Source organism: Struthio camelus, chromosome 2 (assembly GCF_040807025.1).
Source record: "Struthio camelus isolate bStrCam1 chromosome 2, bStrCam1.hap1, whole genome shotgun sequence".
In the NCBI taxonomy this organism is placed as follows: Eukaryota; Metazoa; Chordata; class Aves; order Struthioniformes; family Struthionidae; genus Struthio; species Struthio camelus.
Window position 1 is genome coordinate 110625778 of NC_090943.1, and position 15306 is coordinate 110641083.

At 37.2% G+C, this 15306-nt stretch overlaps 1 protein-coding gene across 2 annotated transcripts in view; it reads left to right on the plus strand.

Moving 5' to 3' along the window:
• The first annotated feature begins 274 nt into the window (after positions 1-274).
• The window catches only part of TMX3 (thioredoxin related transmembrane protein 3), a 30559-nt gene continuing 15527 nt past the window's right edge, over positions 275-15306 (plus strand). The window contains exons 1-9 of one of the 2 annotated variants that reach the window (XM_068932084.1): positions 275-662; positions 970-1027; positions 5495-5534; positions 6798-6921; positions 8982-9027; positions 10669-10749; positions 11753-11852; positions 12121-12198; positions 14775-14841. In XM_068932084.1, the coding sequence (XP_068788185.1) occupies positions 617-662; positions 970-1027; positions 5495-5534; positions 6798-6921; positions 8982-9027; positions 10669-10749; positions 11753-11852; positions 12121-12198; positions 14775-14841 (640 nt within the window). In that variant the 5' untranslated portion in view covers positions 275-616. The remainder of the gene's footprint in view (positions 663-969; positions 1028-5494; positions 5535-6797; positions 6922-8981; positions 9028-10668; positions 10750-11752; positions 11853-12120; positions 12199-14774; positions 14842-15306) is intronic. The other variant, XM_068932085.1, reaches the window with a different exon arrangement.

Genomic DNA, 15306 nt, shown 5'->3' on the forward strand with positions numbered 1-15306 from the left:
AGAGACCCTGGAGATCTGACATAGCTGTGAATCGGGTTTCAGGTGTCCCAGGCCCTCGTGCTCCAAAACGCTGCTGTTGCTGCGTCCTTCGGACCCACCGCGCTGCACAGCCCTGTCCAGCCAGCGGGGCCCAGCGGGAGCCTCACCCCACGTCCCGGCGCACCCGCTCCCTCCCTTTTACCTCCTCCCCAGGCGCGGTGTGTCAAGGGCCACGCCGGCGGGGGGGGAGAGCTGCAGCCCGGCGCCAGGCGCAGCCGCGGCCGTTACTCCCCTCAGGCTGAGGCGCGACCAGCTTCCTCCCCCTCCCCTTCCCACACGCGCTTCGCCTCAGCGCGCAAGAAACAGCCGCTTCCAGCCGAGGGGCACCCTCCCTTCCGCCCTCTGGAGCCGGTAGGAAACCGGCACCAGCACTGCGCCCTGCGAGGCGGCACGCCAAAAGAGTAGGCGCCCACGGCAGGAGCAGCGCGGGCACCATCACCAACCGTCACCATCCCCATCATCACCATCCCCACGCCGCCCTGCCCTCACCCGCCGGGCCCTCCGCGCCTGCGCGGTGCGGGAAGGTCGGCGCCGCGGCGCCGCTTCCCCTTCCGGCCGCTCCGGGGCTCCTGTCAACATGGCAGCGGCGGGCGGGCGGCGGCGGCGGCTCCTCGGAGCGGCAGGTAACGGCTAAGTGGCGGCCGGTAACGGCCAGGCAGCGGCGGCGGCCCGCCGGCTGCGGCGGCCGTGCGGGGCGGTCGGATAAGCGGTGGGGCGCAGGGCGGGGGTCGTGGGGCGCGGAGGAGAGGGACGCGCTGCGGGGAGCGGCGCGGAGGGCGGGCGGCCCCGGGGGGGGGGACAGCGAGCCTGTGAGGGAGAACCGGGGGTGGGAATGGAGGACGCGCTCGCCCGGAGTTAGTCCGCTAATGTGGGTGAGCACCCTTACTTCGGCCGGGAGGTTACTCACTGTTACTTTTTCCCTTTACTTAGTAGTGGTTGCGCTTGTTTTGGCATCAGAGGCAGTTTTTGTGGAGGATCTAGATGAATCGTAAGTACTGGGGTGTGACCTGCTTTGCTACCTTAATACTTTTTTTTTTTGTGTGGCGGGGGTGGGCGGGCAGCCCACACGGAAGGCTTTGTGCAGTGTGTGACTGTCCAGAAAACCGTGCTGAAAACGTCTTCCTTTTTCTTAGCAGAAATCGTAAAAAGACTGTGACGTGTGTTAAGTAGCCATCACTAGTTAAGCTAAGAAACACCTTCGTTTGACAGTTTCTTAAAGCTGTTGTCACTGGCTCTGTTACCAAAAATGTTATCAGGCTCCCTTGTACTTCCTTTCTTTTTCGGCAGAATAAATATATTTGTGGATGGATCCTGACCCAGAATAAAGGTGACTGTGTTTAACCCAGTTCTTTATCCGTATTTGATATGAAGCTGCCACAAGGAGTTGGTAAGGAGAGTAAAGTGTGTTCGCGTGTGGCCAGGAACAGAAGAGAAAAGGAGTGCCTTTGTCCTTTCAGTGGCGGGGTAGCACATGGCTGCTTGAAGCTATGAACATGTACGACTGCATGGAAGTCCTGTGTAAAGATGTGCTTTCCTAATGAATTTAAGCCTAAGACTATGTAGCAGTTCAGACAGAGCACAACTGGATTCAGGGTAGAACCACCTGTCTTTGCTTTAGTGGTTGCATGAATGTGTACTTGCTGTGCCCATAAAACTTAACTTTCTAAAAATGAAGATAATTTTTTTCAATCAGATCAGCAAGCTGATCTAAAGCGAACTGTCACAAGGCAGCATGATTATTAGAATTGAAATGGAAGATGTAAAAAAAATATTTGCATAGGAGATGAGGAGAAGGTATTCAATTGCTATTTTGTGATAAATTTAAGCCAGTCTAAGCCTGTGTTTTCATAAGGGTTCAGTCTGTGATAAATTGCTTTATAGAGCTAAAGAGCCAGAAGAGCATTCTTTTTCTTTTTTTTAAAACATTGTTCTTACTCGGCAAAAGCGGATAATGCTAGGATCAATCTGAGGCACAGTGAAAGTACAAGGGAGGGAACATATTACAACGGATATGAAGGGAGAAACCTCAGCCTCTCTGGTTTGTGTTTAAACTGTTACGAATGAGAAGCTGAAGCACAGGACTGCTTGGCATGGACTTTGCAAAGGTTGTATTTTGATCCATGCCTTATATTTTCCAAGGCTGAAGAGACAAAATGAATAACATAAAATACATTTGTGCTCCCACATCATGTTTCCACAGTTGCAAGTTTAAATGTAATTGTTGCTTGGAATGAAGATGCCATAATTCCGTAGTCACGGAACTTTTGTGAAGTAGCTACTAGAAGGAAATCCTTTTGTAGAATGCTTTGCTTTTTAATTACCAAACTATCCACATGCCTGTATTTGCATTTGGGAGTATAAATTCAGTGGGCAGTTGTTCCCAACAATCTTTTGTTTTTGTCTGATTGACAGACGTCCTAATTTTATGGAATTTTTTGCTGTTGTTGAGAGCTTTGGGGTTTATTTCTATTATATTAGTTGCGAACAGTGCCTGCTAGTGGAAGTTGAAGGTCTCTGTACCAAGCTTACAGGATAGGGAAAAACAAATAGCTGAGAAGTATCCAAGATACGAGTTACCCAGCATCGCCCAATTTGGCTGTAGAGGAGACACAAACGAGACCTATGGTTCTTGTCAGCTCACGCTGATTATAACTGCTTGCTGCCTGAAATCTGTACTTGTCCTGCCATCTTTGCTGAGCTGTGGCAACGCGCTAACCAAGCAGAAGAGTAATCTGACTAAAAAAGCAAATGTTTCTCTGTCTGGTGAGGGTGCTGTAGTGGCTCACCACAGGGTCAGAGAAGCATCAGAACTGGTGGAAGGGGAATGAGCAGAGAGGAGTGGAAGCAGCAGTTGGGTTGGCTTAGATTGTCTTGGAGTTGTGACCTTGGGCTTTAGTTCTGCTTTGTGCTGGTTTCTCTTAACTGTGAGCTATTAAGTGGAGTGCATAGATTAAGTGGAGGCTGGGGCAACGTTTGGTCACATAGTGCTATGTGTTGGGGAGGTGTATGTATCTGAGCCAAATGGTTTTGTTTCAAGGATATACAACACCTGTCTCATCTTTCCACCAGTATGATTCCACTTGTGTCCACCTTTGCAGACAGAGAGAGGATTGCAGAGGGCAGTTAATCGGAAACATTGAGATTTTACATTTGGAAATACGTGTAGAGAGCTAGAAACAGCACCTTTGGGGAAATGTTGAAAGACCCATTTTTACAGAGATTGAATTTCATGCTTCTTCAACAGTATAATTAGCTTATTTAGTATTGCCTAATAATTTTATCATGTTTACATTATCAAAATACAGATATTGCAGCTGTGGAAGTGTTGATATAAGTCAGTAAGGCTTTCATGAGAAAAATTTAATTGACGGATTGTAACTTCATTACTATATAGCACTCCTCTTTCTAGATTGAGTTGAAATAGTTGTCCTTTTGTCAAACTTCATAGTTTAGTCTCTGTGGAAGTTGATCTTTTAGTGAAATAGGTTCCCTTAAGTCTATTGCACAGCTTGTGTGGTATCTCTTAAAACATGATTGGTCCAATGAATGTGCTGACAAAGTTACTGAATTCCATTAGAATGCATTGTCTCCAAACTATTTCCGTTCCTTTCTTCTTTTTCCTTGCTGTCTGCTAGTTTTCTAACAAAGGTTCTAGTCTGCCCTTCAGTGCTTTAATGTTCTATGCAGTCTCCCAGTAATATTGGGGCAGAGGTGATAGACCATTTCCTTGTAAATTCCTGTTGAAGAAGCCAAAGATGATATTCTAAATTCAAATTCAGCCCAAAATCTGATGATTCAATAGCTGCTGCTTTTTACCTGTTGCTCATAACCAATTATTTGACTTTATAATTGGAAATGAGCTGGAGCTTTATTAGGATTCACAAGAGATGATAGACTCTAATTAGTTCTTTCGTTATCTCTGTAGCACTAGGGTGGCAAATCTGTCTTTTAGTGAGGTGGTAGACCAAGTAGTTGTTTGCCTTAAAAATCATGCTTTCTAGTAGCTGTTTTATATTAATTATTGCACTACCTTTTCCATTTTACAAGTATTACAACTTTAGTGTGCTATCAAAAAGACAAAAGAAAAGGGGAAGGGGATTTAATTCACCAGGGAAATGCAGAAATTTTAAGTCTCAAGCACTCAGTTTTGTGATTAGATTATTATATTAGTGATTTTTTTTTTATTACAGGCAGTGGACTAGCATGAATTTTAGTATGATTTCAGGACTACTATATACCATTCCGAATCTGTTCAATTTTAAATGAAATGTAACAAATGTTCTGTGATTCTACTGACTGCCTGTGAGCCATTTATAGTCATGCTGCATACTGGGAAATGATGAGTCAGGTTATCTCTTCTATTAATTGGATCTAACTATGATGTAGACCACTCGCTGTGTAGGTAATTATGTATAATCATCTCCTTCGATTAAAAACTTGGCAAACCTTCTGCAAAGCTGTCACAGTAAGAACTTTTAATAATATATATCATATGACATTGCTCCCAATTCTAGTCATTTTTCTTAAAATTTATCTTTTACAGAAAGAAACAAGCTTTGCATAAAAGTTGTAGTTTATTTAATTCACACTTTAGAAGTAGGTAAATAATGAAATAATAATTATGATCTTATGATATTTACAACAGTGCAATTCAACGTGTAACCAACATTCCAAGAGGGATCAAGGAACTCTCATATTTCACTCTTTATTGTAGAATATAGTGATTTTTAACATCTACTGACAAATTTGCAGTTAGTAAAGCTAGTCAGTTCATTAACTTATCATTGCTCTAGCATTAAGAGTAGTCAATAGTACTAGTGTATTTCTATTTTTTATTAATAACTTCAGCACTTACTTTCCAGTAGTTTTTTATGTTATTTTTGTAAAAGCATAAATTAAAACACCTGTAGTAGTCAAATCCGGTAGGAAGTTGAACTAAAATTAACTTGTTAGCATTAAAAGATAATTCACAGTTAGTGTACATTCGCTCAAGTGCTAAGCTTAACAGTAGCGTAAATCTGTGCTCTTGGAGAATGTACTAGTTGATCTATAAAAATTCTAGGTTTTCTTAATGATCCTCAGCATGAAGTATTGATGTAACTAAAATAGCTAAGGAAAAAAAATACTTTTCCCCTTAGGTTACTTATCCTGATCAAGCAGTTCCATGTGTTTGTGGTGTGTTTTTTTGTATTTGTTTTTTTGGCATTGGTAGGTGGTTATAGACACCTCATATGGTACAGCTGCACATGTAGTGTGATGTGCAGGGTCAGTCTTAATAATTAAAATCAGTATCTTTTCTCTCTCTTCTCCCTATCCTCCCAAAAAGAAACAAAACAAATCTAATAGCTATAGTTTTGTACTAACTTAATTGCAAAAACAATTTTACTTTTTCATAAGCAACCTTCATTTATGTATTTTTAGATGTATCATAAATTGTTTTTTTTTTCCCTCCTAGGTTTAAAGAAAACCGTAAAGATGATATTTGGCTTGTAGATGTGAGTATGTGAGAAAAACATGAAGATTTTCGTTTGATTTCAAGCGAAGCTTGTAGGAATCAAAACACGAAATGTACTATATGCTACACTGTAGTAAGGCTGCTTAATCATCTGGAAAATCTTTTCTGCATGGTGCAGAAAAATTACATGATGTTAATTCTGTTGACAATATGGATAAGCAATCTGCCTGTATTGTTCCAGATGAAGCAGGAATCAGATTTAGTACTGAATGCCAGCCTCACCCTATGGTTTAAATCCCTTGAAGCGGAGCAGATTATCTAATGCTTAAATTGAGGGGATGGAAACCTGCATTTAAATTTTTTTGTTTAATTCTGTTCTCTAGTTATATCTGCTATCTTGTGTGCTTTCATATACTACTTGATATTGAAACGCTGAATGTCTAGGCTTCTTTTACTTTTCTAACAAAAATGGAAGGATTTAAGTGCTCCTTATTTCAGAGGCAAAGCATTACTGAAATGGTTGAGCTTGTTTAGGAATGAGATAAAATTCTTCTCAGCTCACCTAAATCTGAACTGTAGTTCTCAAATAGTATATTTAAGGCTTGTGTTTTTGGTGGGGATATCAACATACACTGTTTCAGAATTAATTAATAATGTATGGCAAGACGGAATCCAATTTTACCAAGTTATGACTTGATTTTGTTATACCAAAACATTGATATCTTCCCTATTAATTTCACTGATGTGTTGCAGCAAGAACACTGATAGGCAGAAAGATGGAATAGTCTCCCACCTGTTTGGTTTCTGAGAAAATAAGATTGGTGGGATTTCATAGAATGCCTGTATAAGAATGATGTCTGAAAAACTGAAATCTAGAGGACAACTTGGAGAAATATATGTATTTTCCACTTCCTTGCAAAGAATAGTGTTCTCCTAGTAGCACAGAAGTTCATGTTCCTGGATATGACTTTTTTCCTAAGATTACGTGATCTTTTAACTTCCCATGACAGAGAGGTGTTCCAAAAGAGATATTTTTAAAATGTTGCTACGCAGTCTATTTTTAGATGAGAAATGGTATATTAATGCAGCATTTGAGTGAATTCATTTTAGACTTCTGTTTTCATTATTAAAAATAGCGCCAAATCGTAAAAGCTTAGTTTGCCACTCCAGCTTTTTAAGTAACTTGGATTTTTATTAAGTTTTGTAACATAAAGAAAAACATGCTTGAACAATAACTCTTGAGAGTTCAAATTAACCTCTCTCTCTCTCTCTCTCTCTCTCTTTTTCTCTGTCTGCTGTTCAGTTTTATGCCCCTTGGTGTGGCCACTGCAAGAAATTGGAGCCTGTGTGGAATGAAGTTGGTATAGAAATGAAAAACATGGGCTCCCCAGTAAAAGTTGGGAAGATGGATGCAACTTCTTTTTCTAGTAAGTATGGTTTGATTGGGGAAACTTCATGATATCCTCTATTTGGAAATTTTTTATAGTTATTCTTCTGTTCTTTCTCATATAAACAAATGCTCTCAAACAGTCACTAGGGAACAATCTCTTGAGGCTTGTGTTCACTTTAAAAGTTATAACATGCTATAGTGTACATTTTTTATCTTGCTTATTCCAGCTTTTGTGTTGGGAATTCTTTCTGACAAATGAAAGGTAAAAGCTTTTCAAAGATATGACTTTTAATATGCTTTTTAGAATACTTTTATACAAGTGTCTTTACATAGTGCTTCTGTTGACAGCATCTAGTTTAACAACTCCATTTTAAGTTCCTTGTATTAATTCTGGACAAGTATTTGTTTTTACTTTTGCTCTTTTCAGGTAATCAGTCCTTAAGATGTTATACCAAAAGCCTGCTGAAATCACTGAAGTCATTATATCAGTGTTAAGCCAATTTCTCCCAATTTTCTCTGTATGTCATCTTGAAGAACCAGTCTCAGATATTTTAACACTTTGAGGTTCATTTTTGATGATGCCTTTTTCATATTTATTGAACTTCAAGGATATTTTAAGAAAATTCGCATACTCAAAGAAGAGGTTTGGGTAGACATAAGATAGTTGTAAGCTTAATACTATTTTTATAGTATTAATGTGCTTACTTATTGTCATTTCACTCTAATCTATCTTGAACTGGAAAGGTATTTAAAAGAGCAAGGCATAGGAAGCAGTGGGGCCCAAGTGAGCTTCTCTAGGTCTGTGCATCATGATAAAATTCTGTTAATAAATGTAATGTTGTTAATCTGATACTCATTAAAACTGATTATAAAGGTTTGCTATATCTTCATAAGATATGTAGAATATTCTTCTGTGATTATTCCACTTTCTCTTTGTTTATATGTAGCCACAGAGGTTTGGTCTTTTGAGATCAAAATGCTCTTGTCTTAACTGTCTTATGTAACCTATTCTGTAAAAACACGTAAGAGTTCATCTTGTGTGCTTCAACTTGAAGATACTTAATTACTAAAGAAAATGAAGTATGGAGAATTAAAAGTTGCAAAATGATGCTGCAGGCCAACTTCAGAATTAGGAATAGATTTGTATCTCTAACATTCCAGTCACTTAATCAGATAATCAAAAATCATACAAACTGTTATTCTGAAATCATCCTGCATTCATCATCCTTATAGTAGATTTTTATATTGGGTACCTACAGCAGAATTGACAGCTCGTTTTTGTTCAGAAATTAAGTTTTGCGTGTTTGAAAGAGATTCATGTCCAAGAACTACAAGGATTCCTTTGCACCCTAGAAATATTCTATTCTTGAAGATGTAGTTTAAGGTGGAGGTTACCATGCTCACAATGAGAAGGAAGATTGCAGTTGTACTCCTCTAAACGACAGGAATAAAATAAAGCTTTTAAACATCACGTGGGCTGTAGAATTGTGGATAAATCAGCAGGCATATGTGAAGGGGGAAAAAAAAATAGTTCTGTAATTGTCTCCCTCTTTACCACTTTAGTAAGAAGAAGGAAGAGTCCATCTGTGGGAGTTTACCTCTGGAGAATACAGTTGACAGACTGACTTTTCTGAAACTGCTGTAATATAACATTGTACTTCTGTGTTCCTACCCATGACTGTAGCATGTGTGTTTAATAATTTCTCTTGTTTATCTATCTCTTAAGCATTAGTATTGCAAACTGTATATCCGTTATGCTTTTCTTGCTTCAGATATTTCCAGATAGTAGTATGTACTGTGCTTATTACATACACGCTACCTTTTGGTGAAAATTGACTAAACATATCTATTTAGTGAACTCTTATGCCATTTAACTTTTACATTTGAATTGGGAGCCTGCAGTATGCAAAAAGAAGCCCAAGGTTTAGTGGTGTGGTTTAATAATAGTAACTCCTGAAAGGAAATGAAATAGTTCATGCTGAACTAAGTGACAGGTTTTTCATTAGTTTGTGGCTTGAATAGTTTACTATCTTTAAACCTCACACTAGAAGAGCAAGAGAGACTTGGCTCACTTTGATATTAATGAATATCTTTCAGGTATCGCATCTGAATTTGGAGTGCGAGGCTATCCAACAATTAAGCTGTAAGTTGATACTTCGTGTTGAAGTAATTTCCTTTCCTACCAGTGATCTCATAAGGATTAAAAAATAAAAAGTATAGTTGATGTCTATAAAAAGCAATTTTTTTTTATTTCAACAATGATTTCTGCTAGGCTATCTTTTTTGCTTTGGAATCCTTTGCTTCTAATTAAGATGCTTGATAATACTGAAATTTTAAACAAAGGCAGGTTAGCAAGTTTACAATTAAACTACTGATTTTTTTGCAACTTTTTTTAATATATATATATATATATTTATTTATTTATTTATACACACAGACACACACACATTTACATATATAAATTTACTGTTAAAAGGGATTTCATGTACAAATTGATTTGATGCCTTAAGAGCTGTTCAGGCACTAAATGCATACCTCAGTCTAAGTGCTAAGTTTTGGGAGTTGCTGATTGCATTTTGTTATTTTTAATTACCTCTCATTTCTCTTCCCTGTTTCTGGAAAATCTTACGTAAAAGACACTAATGATTACTATAGAGGGTAAATTGTGAGAGCACTTGTTTGGCAAGGGATGTATATGTCTCTCTATTTTTCTTATTTCACTAACCATAAAAATCAATGAAGGATAAAATTTATAGGAAAACACAAGTAGGAAACCATTTTGTATAGATGTGCTCATAGTGTTTTGTGCATAGTCCAGTGTAAGTTCACATTAAATAAAGTATTAGTAATTTTGACCACTTCTTACTATGAATATATTGATTTGTCAGCAGATTATTGTTTTAGCAAATAGTATTCATAATGTATAATAGTTTTTCTCTAGTTAAATTTCTCAAAATGTGAAAAATATTTTTAGCATGGCAATCTTTAGGAAGGGAGCACTTTTTTTTGGCAAACAAAGGCATAGAATTGTTTTTTATGATTGCTTTCTTCATGTAGTTTTCCTAAAGCTATTTGTATTCCAAGGAAGCCCATTCACGTTTACAAGATATTGAATGTTAATTGACTTGACTGCACAAACATGTTGTATCCCCTGTCACTGAAGTACAGTAAATTGACCAGCACTTCATAGAAGCTTAATTTAGTATAAAAATTCAGGAGGTTTTGCAGATCGTTTGAGGTTTTTCAATTATGAAAAGCCATTAAAGGAGTTTGTGTTTGTCTTTTACAAGGACTAATCACAGAATTACAAGTCCCTTTGAAGTAGAAAACCTGAAGGTTTGGGTGTTGAATTTTTTTTTATTTTTTCTTAATTCTTTGGTTCTAAGCATATATTCAGAAAGAAAGCCTATTTGTAAACAAAGTAAATGACTGCTATGTACTAGAAAAAAACATTAGTAATTAAGAGTGCCAATTATTATTAAGAATGTTAATTATTTTCAGCAGAAAATAAATTAGGTATTGTATAAATAATTCTACAGTTGCATTTTATTGCATTACTGAGTTTTATGTTTTGCAGATCGTAGATTACTTTTGGCTAGTTATTTGACAAATGATCTTGCTTATCATTTGCTAATAGACGACTGTAATAAATGTGTGGTGGTTTTGTAATTTTACATGTGTGGATATATTTTTAACTTGTACTTCTGTTCTTTAAAATCTTTGGTTTCTTAATATATTTTTATTCTTTTTTGTTCCTCTTTTTTTGCTTATCCCATCTGTCCAGCTTAAAAGGTGACTTGGCATACAACTATAGAGGACCTAGAACTAAAGATGATATAATTGAATTTGCTAATAGAGTAGCAGGGTAAGTATATGCTTTCGTGAGACTAGTTCTGGTGACTTAGAACTTCTGCAAAATTTTTTTAAAGGTGGGCTGAAAGTGGAATTTATTTGAATAAAGAGTAAGACATTGACATTAAGTTAAAGAAGATACATATTATTCATGTGTGAGAGTGATGCTTAACTGGAATACAGAAGTCAAATAGGGAGTGACTAGTCAGAATCTCTTCTTTCCAGTGCAAGAACTAGGGATTTTCAAATAACATTGAAAGCTCATTAGAGCCAGGAAAAAAAGGATACTGACCTAAACGTTGCATAATACACAAAAATCATTACTAAGCAGAATCAGTTTAACAATCCATGTTTTCATAGAAATCTGTTTAATATACCCTTGCAACTTGAAAGATGTGGCAGCTAGCAACATAAGGAAATTGCTTTTATGGAATTGCTCACAGCAATTTCCAATCACTTTTTCTTCCTTCCCTATAGTGGCCCATGGCCTCACGGTAAACTGTGGGGAGGAGAAAAGTTCAGATTTCTTCTCGTGCTTAAGAAGCTTCATATAGATGCATAAGATTAATTATTGTTCATAACTCTGTAGTCTAGGAATATCACTGATCTCTAATAATTTATCAAAAATTTGTAAGAATATTTGTAAGAATATTTCTAAGACCACATTCTCCAAGTACTGTGCCTACATTCAGAAATTTCTCTCTCAAATTATTTTTACAGTGGGTAAATGTCTTGCATATTCATTAATACCATAGCAGCATTTTGTACTAAGCTATCAATTTTATTTAAGGGTGGTACTTGAGGAAAAATTCTAGAGTTTATTTTGGGTGGAGGGTTTTTTTTTTTTAAATTGAAACTTAAATTGCAAAATTAAATTAATTTAATTTTGGGGAATTTTGTAAGAAACCTGAATGGTGTGTTCCTGGGGATCTTTATTTGTTTGGGTTTTGCAGCTTGTAGAAACTGAGACTTTTCTTTCTTTCTTTCTTTCTTTTTTTTCTTTCCTACCCTCCCAGACCTCTAATCAGGCCACTTCCTAGCCAGCATATGTTTGAGCATGTGCAAAAGAGACATCGTGTACTTTTCGTGTATGTTGGTGGGGAATCTCCTTTAAAGGTTTGAAACTTGATTAAATGAAGTTATTACTTTTGGCTCTTCCCAGATGTAGTTTAAAATATATCTTCTAAAACAGGTGAGAAAGTAATAGTTGAAAGACTGAAGAAAGTGCACGTGTTGTAATAAATTCTGATCTTTGTAAGAACAGTTTGGTAATTATAGTCTTTTGTCATAACCATATTTTCTAATTACACTTTTAAAATAAGGTTTCCTTTGACCTGTACCAAAAGCTGAGAAATTAAAAAAAAAAATGTTTGTATTTTTGCAGGAAAAATACATTGAAGTTGCTTCAGAACTAATTGTTTATACATACTTTTTTTCTGCCTCAGAAGATGTACTACCTGAGGTAAGATGTTTCAGCTCCTACTGTTTCTACTAATGCAGTACAATTCTCCATCTATATCTCTACGTATAGATCTCTGTGTGTCTTTGAAAAGAGCATTGGCAAATCCTGAACTAATTACATTGAAATGTTTGATATTCAAGTCCATAATGGTTAAAGGGTACAAACTGAATTTTGGTTATGGTATAGTCTTTTACTGTCTAGTTTGATGAAACTTTTCGTAACTGTTAGTATAGAAGCCTCTTGTCTTGTGGAATGGGTAATGTTTGCAGTGCGCATTTGGTGTGGGTTTAAATTGTTTGTATGTTATTATTTTGACCAAATGTTTTGTTTAGTCAAATTAATAAAATGGTAGAAACTTAAATAGAGGATATGTAGGACTTATCCTGCTAATCGGGGAAGTCAGTGGAAGGGTTACCTGTTTGCACCTTGTGCAATACGCCTGATTAAAACACTAGTATGCCCTGGGATCGGCTAGCCCAGTCTACTCACTACAGAATCTCACTCTCTTTTGGGGATTCTGTAACAAGGAAACTATTCACAGTAAACCACAAGGGTGGAAAAACTTGGCAATGCTATTCTTAAGCCTAACCATTGTTGCCTAAGTACTAAAGTAAAATGAAGAGGCTTTCTAATTTCTTGTTATCTCCAAGTGGGACCTGAGTCTGCTTACAGATGACTTTGAAAATGCTCATTTGGGGTTAGCGGAGCGAGAGCTAGCATACATTTTTTGTGATGCACTTGTATTTTTTGGATGGGGCCCAGCTCCTCCCAGTGGTGCCTGATGGTAGAACGAAAGGCAATGATGGAACAGGCTGTTCCACCTGAGCATAAGAAGAAATTCCTTTACTGTAAGGATAACAGAGCGCTGGAACAGGTTACTCAGAGAGGTTGTTGAGTCTCCATCCTTGGAGAAGTTCAAAAGCTGTCTGGACGCGGTCCTGGGCAATGTGTTTTAGGTGACCCTACTTGAGCAGAGGGATTGGACTACATGACTTCCAGAGGTCCCTTCCAACCTCAACCATTCTTGGTTCTCTGATTTTTTTTCTTTTTTTTTTTTTTCCCTACACCCTGACAAGTAGAACTGACCTCACTATAAATAGTGTATTACTAAATTTCCAAAAGCCTTGTATCAAAAACTGCCTTGATTTGAATACGCCTATTTTCACCTTAGACCCATCTGAGCAAGAAAAGTAACATTCACTCGCACACTGGAAAGTGTAAAAGCCTGGAGCTGTTTGAGATTCTGTGATTGTGGTGATGCAAGAAGTGAGCTGTTTACATTTCATAGGAAAAACCTATGTTATTATAAGTCAGTGGTGATCTGCAATATTCTATGGAGAGAATAGCAAAAAGATGTTATGAAAACACTCAGTTATAATGAAGCACTACATGACAAAGTCTAGTATTCATTGTTAGGATCTCTTTTGTCGCCTTAGATAATCTTTTTCCAAATTTCAGGCATCTTTTGCAAACTATGCTGTGCATAGACTAATCTGCCCTTTAAAGACACTACACTGCTGTTAGGGGAAATACAAGAATGAAAACATCATCCAGAATTACCTACTTCTTCCTCGTTAATATGAATTGTTACATTATGAACCTATTGCTTTTACATTTATCTCTGAGAAAGATGATGCAGAATGATTACAGAAGGCATGTCAGCTGGGAAAGTACTCACAATACTATTCTTATGTTTTCCCCAACACATCAGTAAGTTAGAGAATTCAGCCAACAGTGTCAACAAGACTAAATTTACCACGTCTTCTTTTATTAACCACATATTCTGTTAGAATTTTAACCAAGAATGTGAGCAAGCAGTAAGGAGTAGATACTAGATATCATAAAAGGCAGGACTGGGTGGGGTTTTTTTGTTATTTTTGTAGTAGCTTATTGAAACCATGAGATGACAAAGTTTAAGTTGCAAAGCAAAGGTTTCTACATCTTGTATTTTTTTTATATAAGTATGTTGATGACTAAATAAATCCTAAATAGTGTATTTAAGATGATAATCCTAAGCATGCATCCATTTTTCTGTTTGCCTAAATTAGGGCTGTTTGTAGCCCTGTCTGCTGAATGGGTGTGTCTATATTTCCGTCAGCCTGAACCACAGGAAATAGCCCCAATTTACAGTGGGACATATTACTGATATTACTGTCTTACGCCACAATATTATTGAATGACCATTAGTAAAAGTAACTGCGTGTATATTACAGGTACACTGACAACGGCACAAATTGGGAGTAGAGAATAGTACAAAATTGATGAAAACTTAAAGTTCTGATCTTTTTCTTCTGTCTAGAATTCATGTCAAACTCTGAAAAACCATTCTTCATGCTACTGCAGATACAAGTGAAAATCCTGCTCGATTTATACAGATTACCTATCAAAAGATAGATTTTGTGTTGTGTTACTTCCTAATACTACAGAGGCTGAGAAATTTATTTTTATAAAAGGAGACCAAAAAAGTTACTTCAAGATTTTTCCCTGTGGACTAGCTAGGCACACTTTAAGATTTCTTTCTGTGTCTAAAATTTTCTAATCATCCATAGTTTAATTGAAAAACACCTCTCTTTCAGTATGTGACATTGCCTGAATTGCCTGCTGTTGTGGTCTTCAAAGATGGAACTTACTTTGTATATGATGGTACGTAAAAGTATACATTACTTTCAGGCAAGATACTGAAAGCATATAAGAGAAATCAAAGCCAAAACAGGTGGGATTCTTTGAAGGTCACGTTGGAGGTGGTGGGAAATTCCCAAGTTTTATGATAAGTAACAGTCTCTTAAGAAATGGAGTAAAATGGAATTAGACTTTAGGTATTTAATGCCGTTGTGCATTTTCTTATGGAACCAAAAAAAGTGTTTGAGAAAGAATTATTTCTTAGCGATAATGAAATAGAAGTGATGGAGTTTGCTCTTTGTCATTCAGTAAAATGCAGCTTTTCATATGGCAGCTTCACTGACACTAACATATTTATAAAAGTTTTCCTTCACCCACTACCCAAATCCAATCTTTGATATGAACAATAAATGAAAACTCTTGCTAAAGGGGAGTCGCAATCAAAATCAGCTCTACAGAAATCCAGGTGCAATGAACTACTTTTCCCGT